This window comes from Neovison vison, chromosome 2, assembly GCF_020171115.1.
Source record: "Neovison vison isolate M4711 chromosome 2, ASM_NN_V1, whole genome shotgun sequence".
NCBI classification, from domain to species: Eukaryota; Metazoa; Chordata; class Mammalia; order Carnivora; family Mustelidae; genus Neogale; species Neogale vison.
Genome location: NC_058092.1, coordinates 102,011,839 through 102,032,648, shown reverse-complemented (window position 1 = coordinate 102,032,648; position 20,810 = coordinate 102,011,839). Strand labels below are relative to the sequence as shown.

At 38.8% G+C, this 20,810-nt stretch overlaps 1 protein-coding gene across 1 annotated transcript in view; it reads left to right on the top strand.

The window, feature by feature from the left end:
* The window catches only part of SPAG17 (sperm associated antigen 17), a 241,725-nt gene that overhangs the window by 90,768 nt on the left and 130,147 nt on the right, over positions 1–20,810 (top strand). The window contains exons 7-15 of the mRNA XM_044239012.1: positions 1,568–1,749; positions 5,133–5,294; positions 6,474–6,546; positions 6,750–6,862; positions 10,697–10,834; positions 10,923–11,036; positions 11,624–11,774; positions 17,724–17,951; positions 18,047–18,265. Coding sequence (XP_044094947.1) covers positions 1,568–1,749; positions 5,133–5,294; positions 6,474–6,546; positions 6,750–6,862; positions 10,697–10,834; positions 10,923–11,036; positions 11,624–11,774; positions 17,724–17,951; positions 18,047–18,265 — 1,380 coding nt within the window. The remainder of the gene's footprint in view (positions 1–1,567; positions 1,750–5,132; positions 5,295–6,473; positions 6,547–6,749; positions 6,863–10,696; positions 10,835–10,922; positions 11,037–11,623; positions 11,775–17,723; positions 17,952–18,046; positions 18,266–20,810) is intronic.

Below are 20,810 nucleotides of genomic sequence, written 5' to 3'. Positions count from 1 at the left end.
ATTCCGTAAGTGCATAGCCTCTCTGTAAAAAAGTGCATACCCTCTCTGTAAAAACCTTGCCATTTGCGACAACGACTGGATGGAACTAGAGGGTATTATGCTAAGTGAAATAAGTCAATCAGAGAAAGATAATTGTCATACGATCTCCCTGATATGAAGAAGTTGAGAGGCACCATGGGGGTTTTGGGGGGTAGCAAAAGGATAAATGAAAAGATGGGATCGGGAGGGAGACAAACCCTAAGAGACTCTTAATCTCACAAAACAAGCTGAGGGTTGTTTGGGGGAGAAGGGGAGGGAGACGGTGGTGGGGTTATGGACATTGGGGAAACTGTGTGCTATGGTGAGTGCTGTGAAGTGTGTAAACCTGGCCATTCACAGACCTGTACCGCTGGGGCTAATAATACATTATATGTTAATTTAAAAATTTAAAAAACAAAAAAACGCCAAACTCAGAGGAAAAAAGCTCAGACATGTGGTTATCAGAGGCAGACGGTGGGGGAAGAGAAAATTGGAGGGAGGTAGTCAAAAAGTACAAATTTCTAGTTATAATATAAGTAATTACTAGGGATGTAATGTACAACATGATGACTATGGTTAACACTGCTGTATGATATATAAGAAAGTTGTTAAGAAGGTAATTCCTAAGAGTTTTTATCACAAAGAGAAATTTCTTTTTTTTTCCCAATTTATTTATTTTCAGAAAAACAGTATTCGAGAAATTTCTTTTTTTTTTCTTTCTTTTCATTCTATCTATATGAAATGTGGGTTTTGTTGAACCTATTATGATAATCGTTTCACAATATATGTGAATCAAACCATCATGCTATATGCCTTAAACTTATACAGTAATGTTTGTTGGTTATTTCTCAATAAAACTGGAAAAGAACATCGAAAGAAATATTTAATATATAGAAATAAAATCACAGAAAAATAGACTTTGTAATAGAATCCTGAGGTGTTAGTAGTAGAACCAACCCATTTTGTTATAGACATAATAAACACTAATATCTTAGACAAAATTCCATGTGTAAATTTATGGGGAACTGTCATGATTTTATTCAGAGCACAAATGTCCAGAGACGTCTGTAGCTATTCAAATGTGACCCAAGGTTGACTAAAGCATCAGTCATTGATCCGGTCTATTTTTTGCCATGGGGGATGGAGAACTGGATCAACAGTATTTCTAACCAGTTATGAAGCAAACACACTGAGATGGTCAAAAAGCTGTCTGGCAGAAGAACTGCTCCCACATAGATGCCATCGAAAGATGATGGAAATATCAAACATGTTAAGCTCTGCAAGTGTGTGACCTTATCATAAGGTTTCTGGTCTTCAAGTGTAAAAGGAAGGCATGAAATAAGCTCATGTTTGATAATCAATTCTGGAAGAAAAATCCTCCAGTCTCATAATTGTATAACCCAAGTTCAAACCTTCTCAAAATTATGTTTCTTTATTTGCCTTTTCTGGTACTGCACAGGTATCTTACAATGCATATACCTCACCATGTCCACTTACAGTGGGAAGAATTCAACATTCTCATTATGTTTTATTAACATGTTATAATTAGACATAGAGGCTGAGAAACTGAAGAAAGAGAAGGCCATAAAAGAACTTGAAATTTTCTGGAAGTACCTGGAACCAATCCTGAATAATGAGAAACCTGAAACAAATCTCTTTGATGTTGCGCGTCTTGAATACATGGTCAAGGCAGATTACTTTCCTTCTGACTGGGCAGACAACGAGATGATGGTTAGTACATGGTCTTGTGAGAGTGGTTGGGACTTGTGGTAGTGTGGTTCATTTATCATTTATCATCTTCATTCTTTCCACAGACATTCATTAAGCACTGACTATATACATAGGTTTGTGCTAGACTTCTTTTCTTTAGGACAGTGATAACACTGAATGCCCAGTGATGGTTATAGCCTGGTTCTTTAGCTTTTAGTGTAAGAACTAACGGCAAAAAATAAGGTGGGGATGGAAACAAAGGATGGTAATTCTTTTATTTGGTGCATGTGGCTTTGATTCATACTTCATATTCTTGGCAGTAGTCTTAATATATAACATTGTTAATTGAAAATATAAATTTTACAGTTTTTCAAATTACATTGTCTTTCTCTGCTTAATATATCCGTTCAAAATATTGTTTTTCTGGGTCCTTAATTTTATTGCTAAAATTGCATTGTTAATGTATTTTGTTGACAAGGTCTATCTAATAGGATGACTTGGCCCCACCCCAACAATTAACAGGCATTTTCTGAGAACATTTACTGGTCTCTGCTACTGTGGATCTTACAGAGAGACATGACTAAAACCATGAAACAGAGAAGCGATGTGGAAGGTGCCATACACCTATGTGCTCAGTTATGTGAAACACACTCTAAATTTCCTACTAATTCAGAAAAAGAAGAAATGGGATGCATCACAAAGTAATAGGAAATGTTTGATACATGAGGGTGTTTTTAAAAAGAAGTTTGAGTGACAGTTCCTCATGGGTGTTATGGTAGATATCCAGGCATTCCCTGTTACACAGAACTTCTCAGGTCTCTTTCTGCTTGACGCCCCCTGTTCCAACAACCAGAGGCCCCGGAGTGAGAGCATGAACATTTCTCATGACAGAGCCCCTGAATGGATGACCTTGAGGTGGATGTGCACATGGTGAAGTAAGGAAAACTCTGAGGAGAGGGAGACCCAGATTTGAACTTTGAAGGATGGGCAGGATTTGAATAAGTAACAATATACAGATCACTTGGAGTTATTAAGACTGTCAACATAAAGCATTAGATGTCACTGTGTAGAAACAGAACACTGAAGCCTGATGCCTTGCCAATAGTAAGAATAAATACTGGCCTTGACCTATACGTGGAAAAGAAACCAAACATGAAGCCATGACCCAAGGCAGAGCTTGTTCTAAGCAAAACTGGCTACTCCAAACTCCCTTGGCTTGGCCTCTTTCCACCCTTTATTCTGGATATCTTCGTCTTCCCTGCTTTGTCTTTCACTCTTCTGCCTCCTAAACCTGAGTTCAGTAAAGAAGGCACTACCTTTTGTCCTTTTTTGGTTCAATAGTGCATAAGAGATTGCAGCCATATAATTCCTGAGCCATAATTTAAGGGAAGAAATAAAGAGTCTTCGAAGGCACTGTCAGGCCATGTATCTTTTTCTCTTGCACTAGCTAGGGCTCTCTTCTTTGTATTTTATTTACTGCTCTCCCCACCACCTCCCTGCAAGGCATGGACTGACAAGAGCTGAAATGTGGTGGGCCCAAGGTAGAGTACATTCCATTGCACCTTCAGTACATAGATGTCATAACACCGAGGCACATATCACAGCTTCAAAAGACCCAGCACCATTCCCAGCACCCTGCTTCCTCCTCCAGAACCCACAATTTTGTGTTCATTGAAATATTTTAACCACTCCTTTTTAAAAGAAACTGTATTGACTATTTTACTTTTTTTTAATATAGAGTAGAAGAATTTAAATGGCAATTAAAGTTCAGAAAATTTTATGTTGAAAAAATTTTATCATCTCAGTTGAAACACTAGGTATGGTAGAACATTCCTGACCTCCAAACTAAAAAGTTACCTTCAAGGGCATCTAGTTGGGCCATAAAAGTAACAGGCAGGAATGAAAACATTCAGTCATCTTGGGGACCATTTATAGCTGTGCTGCCTAGCTGGACACACTGATCTTCTATCAATCAATTTGCAAGTATTTATAGAATATCTTCTTCATGCTAGAGCTGTGGTCTGGGTCCAATTGCAGTAATTTTTTTTTTAGAGCCCAAGCATGCCTCTATAAGGTATGCGTTGTGGATGAACCACCAGAATTGAGAACGATAGGGAAAGAGAGCCTTGCAAACAGTTCAGTCATGGAGTTGGGTTTGCAAAGAAAGGCCATTGGATTTCCTATTGAGGAGCAAAGTTCACCTTGAAGTTTAGATCACCTGAGAAACATAAAAGTAATAAATCTACTTTTCATAGAAATAGACTAAATATGTGGTGTGGATACATGATGTCCCACACTCAGCTATATTTCGAAGTTGGTAATGGCCTCATCCAAAGCAGAAGCCAGCCAAGGAGTCCTCTTACTCTCTGGAAGAAGGAAAGCATTAGTACCTTTGTCTGCAGACAAACAGGCTATATTTCTGCTGAACCAAGGTAACGAAAGCTTTACATCAAATAAATGCCCATCAAGAAGTGCTAACTGCTCATGTAAGACATCTGCAACATCTCAAGTTAAGATCTTGGTTGCTGAAATAATTTTCTGGCTTTTAGCATGTGATTTGCTCTTTTGTTTAAAAATGAATAAACTAGTTAAGCTAAGAGATCAAAAGGGGCAGAAGTCCTACCATATTTCTTATAAATACAAACAAAAACTTGTTTCTGTGCCAGAAATTAGGCAGACGACTAGCAGGTCGAAGATTAACTGAAGAATACTCAGTCCTAGGGTAGGCACGTGAAGCCCAGACTGGCAGCTGTGCCTTGAAGATGGGCAGAGCTCAGCACCTCCCTGGACTCCTGCCAGACTGTGATTCACTGGCCCCCCAAGAAGTTATCTAATCCTACCTTACCTCGGTAGCACAGATCTAAGATAAGCCTACTTAACCCTTCCTTGCTTTCAGGCAAAGGAAGTGATAGCAGTACTTCTCCAGTTCTGGAAATGAAAGCCCAGGTAATAGGGGTATCTGATCTACAACTTGCTTGCTAGACAGTAAAACTTGTGGATATTAGATACAAAAGCAGTAGACTTATTTCTTAGGTTTTTTTTTCCTCTGATGGCACAGAAGAGGTATTGAAGTTACCTAATACGTTGTTTTAGAAATTGAGACATCAGAATATAGACCATGTTGCTGAAATTTGTAGACAGGTGTTTTTCACTTAGTTGAAGCATTCATTAGACTCTAAGAGTATCATGCAGCCCTAGGACCCTCCAAAGGGAGCAGTCTGCATTGTGGTGAACAAGATGGTCAAGAAGGGTTCGATAAATGAAGATTCACTCCCCCATGGCTGGGTTTCCGTGATTTGGGGAAGTGCATGGTTGGTTCATCTGTTAAGAGAGAAATGAACCATACATCTGATTCCAGCAACAAAACACTAATAACTAACTGTTATTAATTCTCTCCCCTATAGCTGGAATTGGGTACTGATATTTTTGAAAATATTGCCTGTTTAATGTATGACACCCTGGACTGGAAAAGGCAGCACCAACACTATTTGGAAAGCATGCAGCTTATCAATATCCCACAAGTGGTTAATGAGAAACCTATCTTGGAAGCCACATCAATTACTGAGGTAGGCACATTCTGCAATGTCTTCAATGGGCTGCATGACCAACTGAACAAAGTGATTTTCACATTTGTAAAACACACGAAGGAAAAAACTACATAAATACTTGTAGAAAGGAAATAATTCCTGCTGGAATTTAAGTGGTGAGGGTGGGAACAGGGAGAGGCCACCAGTCACAGCATTAAAAGACACCCAAGTGGTCCTTTAGGGGGCTTTATGAAGCCCCCTAACTATTTGCCATATGGAGAGCTGATGCTGGAAGCCACTTTCAGCCCATGGCACAATAAATAACACCTGGAACAAGGGGCGGACTATTGATAAATTAACCATGGTGTTTATTTAGCACCTACCATGTGCTAGCCTTGCACAAGGTGCTACCAATGATGAACAAGTCTCCCCCTCCCCGTGCCCTTCACTGAGGTTAACTTTTAAAGAGGATGGCAGTCATCCTCTTTAAAACCAACAGTGGTTTCAGCATAGCATGGTGAGAAGAGTCAGCTCAGGCTGCAGTAGAAACACTAAAACATGGCATCTAACCTGGCCTGGAGAGGAGCAGCGGGAGAGAGGGAGGAGTCAGGAGAGCCTCACCCAGCAGGGTAAATGATGTGGTGAAGGCTGGGTGTGAAATGCCTACAGGAATGCCTCGTGGACAAAGGGTCAGAAGGACATCCTCAAGAAACAGGCAAAGATGACATACACAGACATGGGGTCAAAGGAGAAAAGTGTTAGGGCACAAGCCAGGACTACAGGATAAGTCTGGGCTCCAGGCGGTAGTACAAAATGAAGAAAAACAACATGAACTCTCACTGGAGAACGGAAGCAGATGTGCTTTGGTGCTGCGTTAAAGAGTTTGGGTTGTACCTGGAAAGTGATGGGGAACCACTGAAGGACTCGAAGAGGGGGAATGGTGTGATTCTGAGTCACCCAGGGACCAGTGCCCCATTTCCCCATCCCTTTCCTGGCAATTGCTCAATGGACTCTGTTAGGGAAAACTGTCTATACCCATTAATTTCTTCCCTTTGTCAGACAAAACCCTTTTGTTTGTTCCTAATATTAGCCAATGATTTTGTGGTGTGAACATCATACAATCTCAAAATCCTGTCAGACCCCATCATACCAGCATCTGACGAAAGCATCTCTCAGCTGAATATCTCAGTCGTCTCTTTTGAATTCTTCTACTTTTAGGCACCACAATCTGTTGCTCCAACCCCAGGCAAGAAGAAAGCACAGAATGAGGAACCACAAGCGCCCCCATCAGGCAAGTATGAAACCCGAAGACCAACACCGTGAGCTGGTGCGTCGAGGACTACTGACTGTCCTCCAACTTGCCTTCAGACATCCCTCTACCTACACGTCCCACTTTTTAGTGCACAGTGACACTTTGAATTTGTGGATAAAGTTTTGGTGGAAGAAATGGAGAACACATCTTAACTGAGCAGTGATATATTGTATATTTTACAGTGACTTTTGTCTTAACAACTGAAGTAGACATGAGATATTACAATGACTTGCTGAATCAGATTCCAGAAGAATTCATCTCTGTGCCCCTGATACTGCATTGTATGCTGGAACAGGTAAGTGGGTACATGCCGTGGTGCCTTTCCCAGCTGGGTAACCTTGAATTCGTCATTTCATCTCTCTTTGCTTTGGTGTTCCCTATTTTAAACTACACACAAAATCCCTGAGTGTATTTTCCTTTACAAAGATTATAGAACACTTTAAGTAAAACCAAAGTTTACTTTGATCATTTACTTTAATCCCCTTTCTTTTGCTATGCTCTTTCTTTTGCTACTACTCTCATATTCTCTGAAGTTTCGGGAGATGTATCCTTTACACTATCTGTGTCTAGTGTCATTTTAATGGACAAGAAAGAGGAGGTAGACAAGTAAATGGGTGGTTAATAGCCTTTTTCTTTAAAATTTCCTTGTCTATGGCCATACCACTCTGAACGTGCCCGATCTCATCTGATAAAATTTCCTTAATGGTTGTAGGTTTAATCAGATTTTTCTCTTTCTGAGGTCAATTTTAGTCATTAGTATTTTTTAATAAATATGGCCATTTTGTGTTTTCAATATCATATAAAGTTCTTTATTCACTTACTTGCCTTTTTAAATTTGTTTGGCATCTAATTATGCTCATTCTCTATGACTAATGTTACTTATTTGTCCCCTCTCTCTTCTTGATCATGGCTGTCAATAGCATATCTACTGTACCAGTCTTTTCAAAGAACTAGCATTATGCTTCATTGATCAACACTTTCTACTTTATGTTTAACTAATTTTCTCATTTATCTTTATTATTTCCTTCTTTCTGATTTCTTTGAGTTCATTTTGCATTTTATTTGAATCAAAAGCTTACCTCATTTACTTTCAGGCTTTTTGCTTAAGGCTATACATTTCCTTTTGAGTATTTCTTTGGCTGCATCCTGATGCTTTCAGTCTATTCAGTTCTAAATCTTTTCTTTTCATTTCTATTGTTTATTGCCAGTTCCTAGTTTTATTGCATTATGGTCAGTAAACATGGTCTTCATAAATTTCCTGAACTTTCCATGGGACCTGAGGTATGTGGTCGATTCTCATGAGTTTTCTGTATGTGTTTGAGAAGAGTTGTTATAAACTAATTCATTTAATCCTTAGGACAACACTATGATGCAGAAACTATTTTTGTTCCCTCTTTTACAAATAAGGAAAATGAGGCATAAAAAGATTAAGTAACTTGTCCGAGTAGTGAGTGTCAGAAACTGCCTTAGAACCTAGTCAGTCTTAAGTGAAAAAGTATTTCGAAGGCATTGCTTTTTTGTCTTCTTTCTTCTAATGTTGCTGAGAAATCTCATGTCAATCTGACACTTTTATCTTTGCAGATAATCTGTTTTTTTCTTTCTGGAAGCTATTAGAATTTTCTCTCTATAATTCATAACACAAGGCTATGTCCAGGTAGGGCTTTGTTTTATCATTGTCACTAGCAATCTAAAGGATTATAATCTGGTTTCTGATTACATTCTGAATAAAATCAAAATTCCTTACATTGGAGGACCCTAAAAATATGGGTCTGGGCTGATCTGTCAATCTATCATCTCATGTCCTGCCCCCCTCAACACACACACACACACACACACACAACACACACTTACTACTCTTCATCTACATAGGCTTTCTGGGTTTTCCTCAACTACACTATTTACTTCCACTGTAGCTTTTTACTCCAACTTCTTTTCCTAGAAAAATTTTCACCCCCATGTCTGCCTGGAGGATACTCCTTTTCATTCAGTGCCCAATGGAAATGGTATTCCTTAGCCTTTCTCCCACCTGATCCAAAGGAAACCCTTGACAACACAGAGTTTTCTTTACCATATCACTTGGTTTTATTTTCTTATCAACAACCACTCCTCTTAAAATAATTTATTTGCTTTGTGTCTTACCTCCCCCTTCTCACTAGAATAGGAGCTCCATGCAAGTAGGGACTTAATACTAATCTTTTCACTGCAGTATGCCCAGCACACCATAACCACATGTAACCCACCACAGACACTGAATCTGTATTTGCTGAATTAAACATAGCCTCAAACATTATTTTTTTTCTATTGATTATCCTTTTATTAGATGGATGGTGGAACTTCTGGTTTTTCCTCCTTGTCTTTTACATTTTCTATTAATTTTGTCTTTTGGGGAATTCCAGCTTAACTCCCAATTAATTCATTCTTCTCTGGAGTCCAGTCTGCTAGTGAAGTTTTTTCTCAAAAATAGATTGTATATATTTTGTAAATTCTCCAATTTCTTTTTACAACTGCCTGTCGTTGTCCTTATTGCATGAATATAACATATTCCTTTATGTCTCTGAATTTTCAAATGTTTGTTTTAAAGTCCTGTTCAGACTCTATCATCACTTTTACCTTCACTATACATTTTTATGTCTGCTTTAGTTTTCTAACTGATTAGATAAGCACACTCACAGTTACCTTTCATTTTCACATAAGGTTTCAAGGAGGCCAGTAGTTTTATTCTATCAATAAATTCATAAAAGCTGAAAAGTCCTGTAGAGCTTGTGGTATCATTTTATCTTGGTCTTTATTATTTTATTCAACTAAATTCAAAGCAACAAATGCTTATTAACCACCTGCTGTATTACAACCATCAGCTGGTAACCTTATTGCCTGACCCACAGAAGGCAACTGATAGTAGATCATGTTGATTGAAAAAATACTTAATAATGGGAAGGAAAAAATTAAAATATAAGAGGAATGAGATAGTTTTTTTTCAAGACAGGCTATTAGAGTTTAACATTTCAGAGGTAGAACAGTTTTGAGTGGTCTTTTGTGATTGGAGTGGGTCCAAGAGATGATCGGAGATAGTGGAGATATGAGTGGCTCTTATGAAAGTAAGGAGTTGACAAAGGGTAAAGTATGGGAGACTATTTTGTTAGCCCTCTGTAGCAGTGGTTTTCAATAGCAGCTGATTTTTCCTCCCAGGGGACATCTGGCAATGTCTGGAGATATTTTTGCTTGACACAATTGGAGGGGAGATGCTGGCATGAAATGGTTTGAGGCCAGGGATACTGCTAAAGATTCTCCATTGCACAGAGAAGAACCCACAACATATAACTGTCTAATTCAAAGTGTCTTAAGTTCTAAGGTTGAGAAACCCTGTAAAAGGATGTGAAATCACAGAGAATGATTGCAGGACTTGAAGAGAAAAGCTATAAATTAGGTGTCTACCTTGATTACATTTCAGCTTCTTTTGTTTGCCAGGTAAAATCGAACAAGCCATGTAATCTTTCTAGACCTCTGTTTCCCCATATAAAGGAGACTTATTTCCCCTTACTGATCTCACCGTCTATCACTCCGTTGAAGAAAGAATGAGGACTTGACCTGAACCCCACTCAGTAGCCTTGGACTTGCACCAGTCACTAACTTCAGTCACCCTAACCCTTCCCCTGTAAAATTAAGATAATATCTACACCATAATGTTGCTGTACTGCTTAAATGAGGTAATGTATTAAAAGATGCCTCATACAGTGCTTGGCATATGATAGGCACTTAATAAATACTTACTAAATCCAAAGGTATAAGTGGTTTCCAGTGCTTTAAGAGAAAGAGCAAATCAGTAAGAAAAAAAAATTTATCATATTGGTATTTTGATTTCTGTTATAATGAATTTTCCTGTTGACCATTTGTGTTTTGTGTTATATATTCTAATGTACACATTAAAATTATATCTACTTTAATGGATGCATTGTAAACATTTCCTTTTTTATTTTGATAATCACTGCCACTTTATGTAATCATTGGATGTTATTGGTAAAAACCGCCTTGTTTTTTAGTAAGAGCAATGGAAATCCATAAGTATCAGTAAGTATTTATTTAGTATTTAGCTGACCACTAAACTGACTCTCTCACCTGCTTATTTAAACAGGTTGTGGCAACTGAAGAAGACCTTGTCCCGCCCAGTCTGGCGCAGCCTCCTCCAAGAGCAGATGGGCTGGACCACAGAATTGCAGCTCACATTGTGTCCATCCTGCCCTCTCTCTGTCTCACAGAGAGGGAGAAAAAGGTCAGATGACATGAGATATCCAAAGAGCTTGCATGCTTTGAAAAAGTATGGATTCTCTTTTTAAGTCACTATATTTCAATTTGAATAGAATCTCCATGAAATATTCTTATCTGAAGAAGAAAATGAAAGCAAAGCAGTGCCCAAAGGTCCTCTCCTATTGGACTATCATGATGCACATGCCCACAAGAAGTATGCTCTAAAGGTAATAATAATTGGGCCACCCCAAGGAGAAGTGATCCAAGAAAGCCCATTTGTAATTATCCATTGAAGAAATTACGGTTAGATAATTTTACCTATGGCATTAAAAATCATATTCAAAATGGATCTCTGCTTTCAAAGTGAGACCTCAGGAAATAGAGGTGCATGCGGGAGCAAAGAAAACTTGTCTAATTATAGAGGTCCAGTTAACTGTTTAATTGATTGTCAGTGTACCAAATTTGCTTTAAAATCTTATAGTTATTTGCTTTATATATCCACCAATGTGGAAAAACTAGTTGAGGCCAAAGAGGGATCTCAGAAGGGAGAGATGAATATATATGAAACTTTGGCAGTTTGTCATAGCTAATGAAGAATCCATCATTTCTGTGCACAGGGGACACCCCTGGCAAAGTGAGAACGAGCTTTTTTGACCTTCAGCAAAATACCAACAGTTTGTCTTCCCCAATTACCATTGATTTCCCCTGTTTCCAAATAATGAGAGTGAAGGTATCAGGTTTTGCCTTCTCCATATGCATTAGGCACTTGACAGCTTACTCTAATGTCTTCTGTCATGTTGCTCTTTTTCATCAGGACCAGAAGAATTTTGACCCAGTTCAAATTGAGCAGGAGATGCAGTCCAAGTTGCCACTGTGGGAATTCCTTAAATTCCCTCTGCCCCCGCCATGGAATAGCACTAAACGTCTAGCTACAATTCATGAGCTCATGCACTTCTGTACGAATGGTGAGTACATTTTTTGCCTTGGCTTAAACTCATTCATTTATGGTCACATGTGCTTCTTAAGATGACACTCCTATTTGTAAAAAGTATTTTGATTATTGAAAGAGCTTTCAGAAGCTGAGGGGGGTATTTTGATTCTCTCATCTTGAGTAACATCATTAGCAATATTATGACAACTATGATACATAACAGTCTTCAATTTAATGCACTGAGTTTTCTTTTCCACTGTGTTTCCATGATGAGCATAATCTGCTCCTTCCTTTCTTCTCCCTGCTCCCCACCCCCATATCCCTTCCTTGACATCATTGCAGAAACCATGGTGATCCCTATCCCAGGTAAGAGCACCGAGTAAAGAGCCCCTGGCCATGTGGTGCCAAGGGTGTGTTGATTCAAGTTCACCTCTTCTCACAGAATGGGTCATTTTTTGCTCTTTTTTTTTTTTAAGGAATTTTTTTTTAAATTATGTTATGTTAGTCACCAAATAGTATGTCATTAGTTTTTGTCCTGGAAGCTTTTAATTTCTCCTGTTTTCAGTGACAGCCTAGCTGGATGTAGTATTCTTGGCTGTATACTTTTCTTGTTTAGTGCTCTGAATATATCATGCCAGTCCTTTCTATCCTGCCAGGTCTCTGTGGATAGGTCTGCTGTCAATCTAATATTTCTACCACTGTAGGCTCCAGACCTCTTATCCAAGCTGCTTTCAGGATTTTCTCTTTGTCTCTGATACTTGTAAGTTTTACTATTAGATGATGGGGTATGGACCTATTTTATTGATTTTGAAGGGGGTTCTCTGTGCCTCCTGGATTTTGATGCTTGTTCCCTTCACCAAATTAGGGAAATCCTCTGCTATAATTTGGTCCAATATACCTTCTTCCCCTCTCTCTCTTTCTTCTTCTTCTGAGAACCCAATTATTCTAATATTGTTTCATCTTATGGTATCACTTATCTCTCAGATTCTCCCCTCATGGTCCAGTAGCTGTCTGTTTCTTTTTCTCAGCTTCTTTATTCTTCATCACTTGGTCTTCTGTATCACTAATTCTCTCCTCTGCCTCATTTATTCTAGCAGTAACAGCCTCCATTTTTTATTGCACCTCATTAATAGCTTTTTTAATTTCAACTTCGTTAGATTTTAGTTCTTTTAGTTCTCCAGAAAGGGATTCTCTAGTATCTTCTATGCTTTTTTTTTTTTTAAGAAATTTTTTTTTAAGTTTTTTTTTTTAATTTTATTTATTTATTTGTCAGAGAGAGAGGGAGAGAGAGCGAGCACAGGCAGACAGAGAGGCAGGCAGAGGCAGAGGGAGAAGCAGGCTCCCTTCTGAGCAAGGAGCCTGATGTGGGACTCGATCCCAGGACGCTGGGATCATGACCTGAGCCGAAGGCAGCTGCTTAACCAACTGAGCCACCCAGGCGTCCCTCTTCTATGCTTTTTTCAAGCCCAGCTAGGATCTTGATAATCGTCATTCTGAACTCTAGTTCTGACATCTTACTAATGTCCATATTGATTAGGTCCCTAGCCGTTGGTATTGCCTCTTGTTCTTTTTCATTTGTTTGTTTTTTTAAGGTGAGTTTTTCTGCCTTGTCGTTTGTCCAGAGAAGAATAGATGAATGAGAGAACAAAATGCTAAAAGGGTTAACAACAACCCTGGGAAAATATACACTAACCAAATCAGAAGAGACCCGAAACGGGGGAGAGAAGAAGGGGTGGAATATATATATATATACACACACGTACACACATATATAAAAATAAGGGTAAACATGATCAAGGGATGGAAAATGACTGTAAAGATGAAAATTTAAAAAGATTCTTAAAAAGGAATTGATAAGATAAGCAGTTGGTTGAAAAAAGAAAAAAGAGACAATGTGATCAGGCTGGAGACTAGAACAAAGCCATATGATAGATTTAGGGTATATTTTGGTCTGTTAGTAGAAACTCTATCCAAAAATTTTAAAGAAAGAAAAACTTACATGTATACAAAAAATAAGTTTAAATACAATGAAGGATAGACTATCACTATAACAATGAATATTTTAAAAGATTTTTTAAAAGGTATTGATAAGATAAAATAGTTAAATGACATTAAAATAGGAAAGGGGAAAAAATTAAAAAAGAATAGAGTAAGAAAAAAATGAAATTAAAAAAAATTAACTTTGAAAAACTAAAGAATCATGGGGGGAAAGCCACGAATTCTATATGCTGTGTTCCTGTAGCTCTGGAATTCCACTGTTCTCATTAATCGGTGAACTTGGTCTTGGCTGTGGTTCTTACTGATCTTCTGGGGAAGGGACCTGTTGCAGTGATTTTCAAATGTCTTTGCCTGAGGCAGAATTGCACCACTCTTGCCAGGGGCCAAACTAAGTAATCTGCTTGGGTTCGCTCTTGGGAGCTTTTGTTCCCTGAACGCTTTCCATAGAGCTATGGAGAATGGGAATGAAGATGGCGGCCTCCCAATCTCCAACCCAGAGGAGCCGAGAGCTCGGGGCTCCACTCCTCAGTGCACCCTCAGAGAAAAGCATTCAATCCCTCCTGCCTCCCTGGTCTCTGGCCGCACTCTGAGCTCACCCAGCTTGTGACAGAGCGTTTCTATCTCTGGCGCATGGGCCGGTTTGGAGTCTCCAAATCCAGCTGATTCCTTCAGGATGCTCCCATGCTACTCCTCCCCAGGGAGGAAGGTGAGTCTTCCTGAATCTGCCGCTTGTGGGGTCCCTACCGAAAGAGCAGTAGCCCAGCTGTGCCTTGGATTACGGTTTAAGGTAACCGTGAGCTGAGAGCCCCCTCCTCAGCTCTGTCTCTGTAGCTGGCTTCCCTGCTCAGATACCTGGGAGCTCTGACACACTTAGGCACCCCCAGTGTTTCTGCAGGTCCTGAGACCACACTGTCCCTGCGAGGGCTCCATCTGCCACTTTGCCTCTGGAACAATGTCCCTCAGTGGAGCAGACTTCTAAAAGTTCCGATTTTGTGCTCTGCTGCTCTACGGCTTGCCAGGAGCCAGCCCCTCCCCCACGGCCTCTCTTTCCATATATAGCCTCGGATTCACTTTTCTGCATGTCCTACCTTCCAGAAAGGGGTTGCTTGTCTGTTCCTAGAATTGGTGCTCTATTTCTCTTCAATCTCCAGTTGAGTTTGTGGGTGTTCAGAATGGTTTGATTACTATCTTACTGAATTCCTGGGACCAGATGAAATTCAGGTCTCCTACTCCTCCACCATCTTGCTCCTACCCTTGTCATTAGTTTTTGACATAGCGTTCCATGGGTCATTGTTTCCATATAACACCCAATGCTCCATGTAATACATGCCCTCCTTAATACTCATCACCTGGCTCACACACACCCCCGACCTCCTCCCCTCTAAAACCCAGTTTAATTCCTGGAGGAGTGAGGAAAGAGAGGTAATTTTGAGAATCTAAAATCAGCTTCTCATTGCAGAGTTCACTGGGATTTTAGAAACAGTCATTTCCTTCAAAAACTGTATTTTCATAGGTACCTGTGTGGCTCAGTCAGTTAAGTGTGTGACTTAGGCTGAGATCATGATCTGGGAGTCCTGGGATTGAACCCTGCATACGGCTCTCTGCTCAGTGGGGAGTCTGCTTGTGCCTCTGCCCCTCCCCCTGCTTATGCTCTCTCTTTCTCTTTCTCTCTCAAATAAATAAAATCTTAAAAAAAAAAAACAACTTTATTTCCACTTGAGGCAATCAGCAGATACATTCCTACTTATAAGAGGGAATATGAAATTATAGATATCTTTATTTGACAAGAAAGCATTTGCCCCAAGAAACAGAAAAGCACCTCGTTTCATTTCTCACCCTAAGCAAATCATGAAATATTTTATTCATGATTTCCTCTTTGATATTTAAGTAGGCAAAATGGTAAAGAAACAACAAAATCTTTTGAATACACACCATTACCTCATGGAAAAGCAGGGTGGAGCCTACCTACCTGGGTATGTGGAGAACTTTGTTTACATAACCACCGGGTTCTGGTGTTCCTGAGAATGTCTGTCCCTTGTCTATATCCTGCCGCACTCCGCCTCTCCTTCTGTCTGTGGTATGACCCCACGCTCTCTCCAACTTGTCCTAAACACAGCACAGGATTCTTGTCTCTGTTGCTACCGCTGCCATGTCACACATATCCTGCTTATGTGTTCCCTCCAAAACCCTTGCTCCTCCTCTTCTCTCTTCTTCTCACCTATCAACACTTCAAACCTAACAGATCCAAAACCAAACTCTTGACTTCCCAAAATTTGTCCCTTCACAGTCAGTCCTTCTTATTTCAGTAAATGGCAGCCATTCTCTTCCCAAACCTTGGAGTCATCCCTGATTCATTTTTGTGTCTTTTGCTCCATAACCAGTCCCTCCACATCCCTCACTGCCATGGCATCCCAGGCCACCATCACCTCTCACTTGGACCATTTCAATAGCTTTCCAGTTGGTTAACAGGCTTTCACCTTTTCACCCAGTCTTTTCTTCATGCAATTACTGGAATCGTCCTTTCAAAATGTTAGTATACAATATACCCTCTTAATACAGAATTCTCTGATGGACACCCCTGTCACTCAAAGAATAATCTAAACTGTTCTACCGCCCACTTTTTGAGCTCATAACCTGTCAGTCAAGCACTCATCATTCCACTCCACTCGATCTACATTGGTCATGCTGTGATTCCTTGAACCTGTTGGTCAGTCCCTTGCCTCAGGACCTTTGCACTTGCTATTTCACCTGCCTCCATCCCTTTTCTTCCAGATATTCACAGGACTTGCCCTCCCACTTCCTTCACATTTTTGCTTAATTGTTCAGAGGGTTTTTCTCTGACTACCTTATATAAAAAAGAAGCACCTCCCTAACCACTACCACTTTTTACCCCTTCATCTGGCGTTATCCTTCTTATCATCTCTGATATGGCATACACTTATCTGTTTGCCCTCTTTCCAGCCACCAGAATGGATACTCTAGAAGATCCAGGGTTCACTGCTAACTCTACTGCTGTGGTCCCAGCTTTTACTATAATCCTTGACAATTAATATGTGCTCAAAAGATGTTTGCAAAATGAATGACTGAGCAAACTTTCCTTAATTCTTAATTCTGTAACTTTTACCTTTTCCCTATCTCCCTTCTGTATTTCCTCATGTATTTTTTCCTCAAAAGAACCCTTTCTATGTCCTCATTTCTTTTGGAGAAAAAGTGGAAGTTACCCCAGAATCATTAATCTGCCACAATCATTTTACTTTTCCTCATGGAATCCTGTGATTATTTGTTAATACCTACCTCCCACCCCTCTACCTTGAACTTCTAAAACACAAGAAGCAAATCCTTTCTTTGAATTTCAGAGACCTATGACAAAGTCTGATATATAGAAAACAAAAACAAGTGAGCAAGCAGGGGAGGGTGTGGGTGAATGGACAAAAAATGCTGTAAGAGAATAAATGCGCAAATGAATAGGGCCAGTTGAAAGCTGTTAACCTTTGAAGAACAATTATGTACTACACCAGTTCAAGTGGGAGAAAAGAGGCCTTTTCTGAACCCTAAGGAACAATAGAACATACTGAATATAACAGTGCATGTCAGACACAAGTAATTTATTTTTTTACTTCAAATTAAACAGCAGTAAAGGTGCTTTTGCTTAGAAATGATCAGTTTTAAACATATTCAACAAATATGGTACCCTGAAGAGTCCATGTGAATTAATATTAACACACCTAATATTGATTAAGCTATGAAGCAATTTGTGAGCATTTTCTTGATAGATTATATCTTGATTGTGCAGCTTTCTTATTATTAGGTACTATCCATATTTGTTGCAAAATAGCAGAGCCTATGTTTAAAGTCAGGTCAACACCCAGCATGACATGACTCCCTTGTGATTGCAGTGGACAGACCCCCTGATGGCCCCTCTGTCAGCCCTGTACCATGTGGTAATAAGAGCATTCCTAGCAGCATAGTTCCTGCTTTCTTACAGAAGTCTTGAGCTGGAATGAAGTAGAACGAGCCTTCAAAGTGTTTACTTTTGAGAGCCTGAAACTCTCTGAGGTTAATGAAGAAGGAAAGCTAATGCCTTCTGAGATGATATATGGGACAGCTTCTGAGATGTTCAATATACCATGGGACAACCCTGCGAGATTTGCTAAACAGATCAGGCAGCAATACATCATGAAAATGAATGCACAAGAGGCCGAACACCAAACAGGTACACTACATGGAGGGAATCAAAGGAATTCTTATATTTTATGACTGTCAGTTTTTCTAGCATTGTATCTAACAGATTCTCTTTAAACTGGCTAGATACTGAAACCAAAGACAGAATTTTATTTGTGGATCAGAATTGGTCAACATCTGTGCAAGAGGATGAGATCACTAAAGAACCTTCAGATGCTCCTCAGTCTGATTCTAATAACATGAAGCATTCTGACCCAAACAGTAAGGAACCCATAGACCCTGATAATATACAGCTGTCAGAGAAGGAGACCAGCCTGAAGGCTCAGGTCCAGTCTGGGCCTTCAGGTGAGTAAACGTGTGTGTGTGTGTGTGTGTGTGTGTGTTGTATGAGTGTATGTGCACAATTATAAGATGCATTAACCCCAAAAATGATTCAGGAAACATTATCTAAATTTAAATGCCTCCCTATTTCAACTGAAATACTGTTTAATATCTAAGCTAAAATTAAACTTTGCTACTGAGTGTTATTATTCAGTTCTTCTTATTTTAACCCTTGTTTTTAAAACTATCCTAAGGCCTGTTAGTCTGCTTTAACCCTAGTAAATATAGTAAGGTGAACATAAAACTTTTTATCATCAATATTTCTTTTTTTTTTTTTTAAAGATTTTATTTATTTATTTGAGAGAGAGAGACAGTGAGAGAGAGCACGAGCAAGGAGAAGGTCAGAGAGCGAAGCAGACTCCACATGGAGCTGGGAGCCTGATGCGGGACTCAATCCCGGGACTCCAGGATCACGCCCTGAGCCGAAGGCAGTCGTCCAACCAACTGAGCCACCCAGGAGTCCCTATCATCAATATTTCATAGGGTTATTATGCTTATATGAAAAAAAATTAGAAATTACCTGCAATTAGTGAACTGACCACACAGAGCTTGATACAAAATAAATGCTCAATGAAGAACAAGGATTCCCTTTCTCTCTTCTTTATAGCTCAGGTAATCACTCTTACTCTAGAATATATCATCATAAATATTGTTATATTAGGAGGTATAGAAGTATAGGAGACTCTTAGGCTAAATTTATTGAGCTATCTTATGCACAACTGTCAGATTAATTACCTAAAATCCAGCGTTCGTTTCCTGCTTACAACCTTCAGTGGCTCCTACTAACAGAACCGTCTCTTTGGCCTGCTATACATGCTTCTCCAGTAGTACCAAAATACTTTTCCAAAATCCTTCCACTTTTCCCTTTTGCTCACTCATCCCATGCTCTAGCCAAACAGAATTAGGCTCTATTTCCTCTACACGGTCTGCTATTTTCATTCTCTGTGGCTTTTCTCCACAATACCCTCCACCTAGAATTCTCTCTCTTTCTCTCTTTTTTTTTTTTGTAGAGTTCTCTTTTTTATTACAATTAGATTTCAGTAGCACTTCCATGAAGCTTTGTTAGATGTGTCCATCTCGAAATGGATCCCTTAGCATTCCCACGGTCATAATTAATCTGTGCTTCCTTTAGGGCATTAGTTAGGATTTCCTACTACTTATTATAATTATTCATATGCCTATATTAAGTTTCCATAATATTATAGCTTCTTAGAGGTTACAGGTATGCATATCTTAAAAATATTAATGGTATGCTGGACCACAAAACAAGTCTGAGCAAATTTTTACAGGATCAAAGTACAAAGTACATTCTCTACACAAAGATCAGAATACATTCTCATACCACAGTGAAATTATGGTGGACATTATTTATGAAAAATAATGAGAAAATACCCAAATATTCAGAGAGAAAAGTCACAATAGAAATTAAGAAATATTTCAAGCTGAATGGTAAGGAAAATACTGAATATCAAAATTTCTATAATGTAACTAAAGCAAGGGATACTCAGAAAGAAGCTCACAGCTTTAAATGAATACATTTTTTAAAAGAAAGCAAAAAATAAATTAGCTAAACATAGACCTCAAGTTGTTAGATAAGGATGAGCAAAATAAATCCAAATAAAGTAAAAGGGAAAAAAATAAGAGTAAATTATTGACAGAAAAAAAATATAGATGTGTGGGTGCCTAGGTGGCTCAATTGGTTAAGCATCTGCCTTTGACTCAGGTCATGATCCCAGGGTCCTGGGATCCAGTCCCACATCAGACTCCTTGCTCAGTGGGAAGCCTGCTTCTCTGCCCCTCTGCTGGCTCCTTCTCTCTTTCTTTCTCACTCTCTCAAATAAATAAATAAAATCTAAAAAGAAAAAAAAAAGAAAGTAAATGTAGATGTAATAAGGAAGAGCAAATGCTACAAAATTCTGGTTCTTTGAAAAGACTTTGAAAATTTGATAATTTTTTTTAAATAAAAGGCAGACCACAAAAAAGGAAGCATAAATAACCGTATTAGGAATAAAACTATATCAGGAATAAAAATCATTAGGAATAAAGAAATAGACTTCCCTCTGATCCTACAGAAATGTAAAAAAAAGGAAGATAGAAACAACTTTATTTCACTAAACCTTAAAATAAAATGACCAAATTAGTAGAAAAGTATATCTTACCAATAGTGACTCAGGAAGAAATAGAAACATGGATAGTGTAATCATTTAAATAAATTAAATCAATAATTAAAGATCCTCCTGAATAGGACATACCAAACCCAAATGATCTTACTTACTAGGGATTCCAAACACTCAAAAAAAGAGAAATAATTCTAATCTTAAAAATTATTTCCAGAAGTTAAAAAATGGATATCCTCCCCTACTCATTTTACAAAGCTGGCAAAAACCTTATAATAACACTGTCAGGGATAGTACAACAAAAGAAAATTATAAATCAAACTCACTCATGAACATAGATGCAAAAATCCTGAATAAAAGACAAATAAACTGATGTAGCAATGTACAGAATG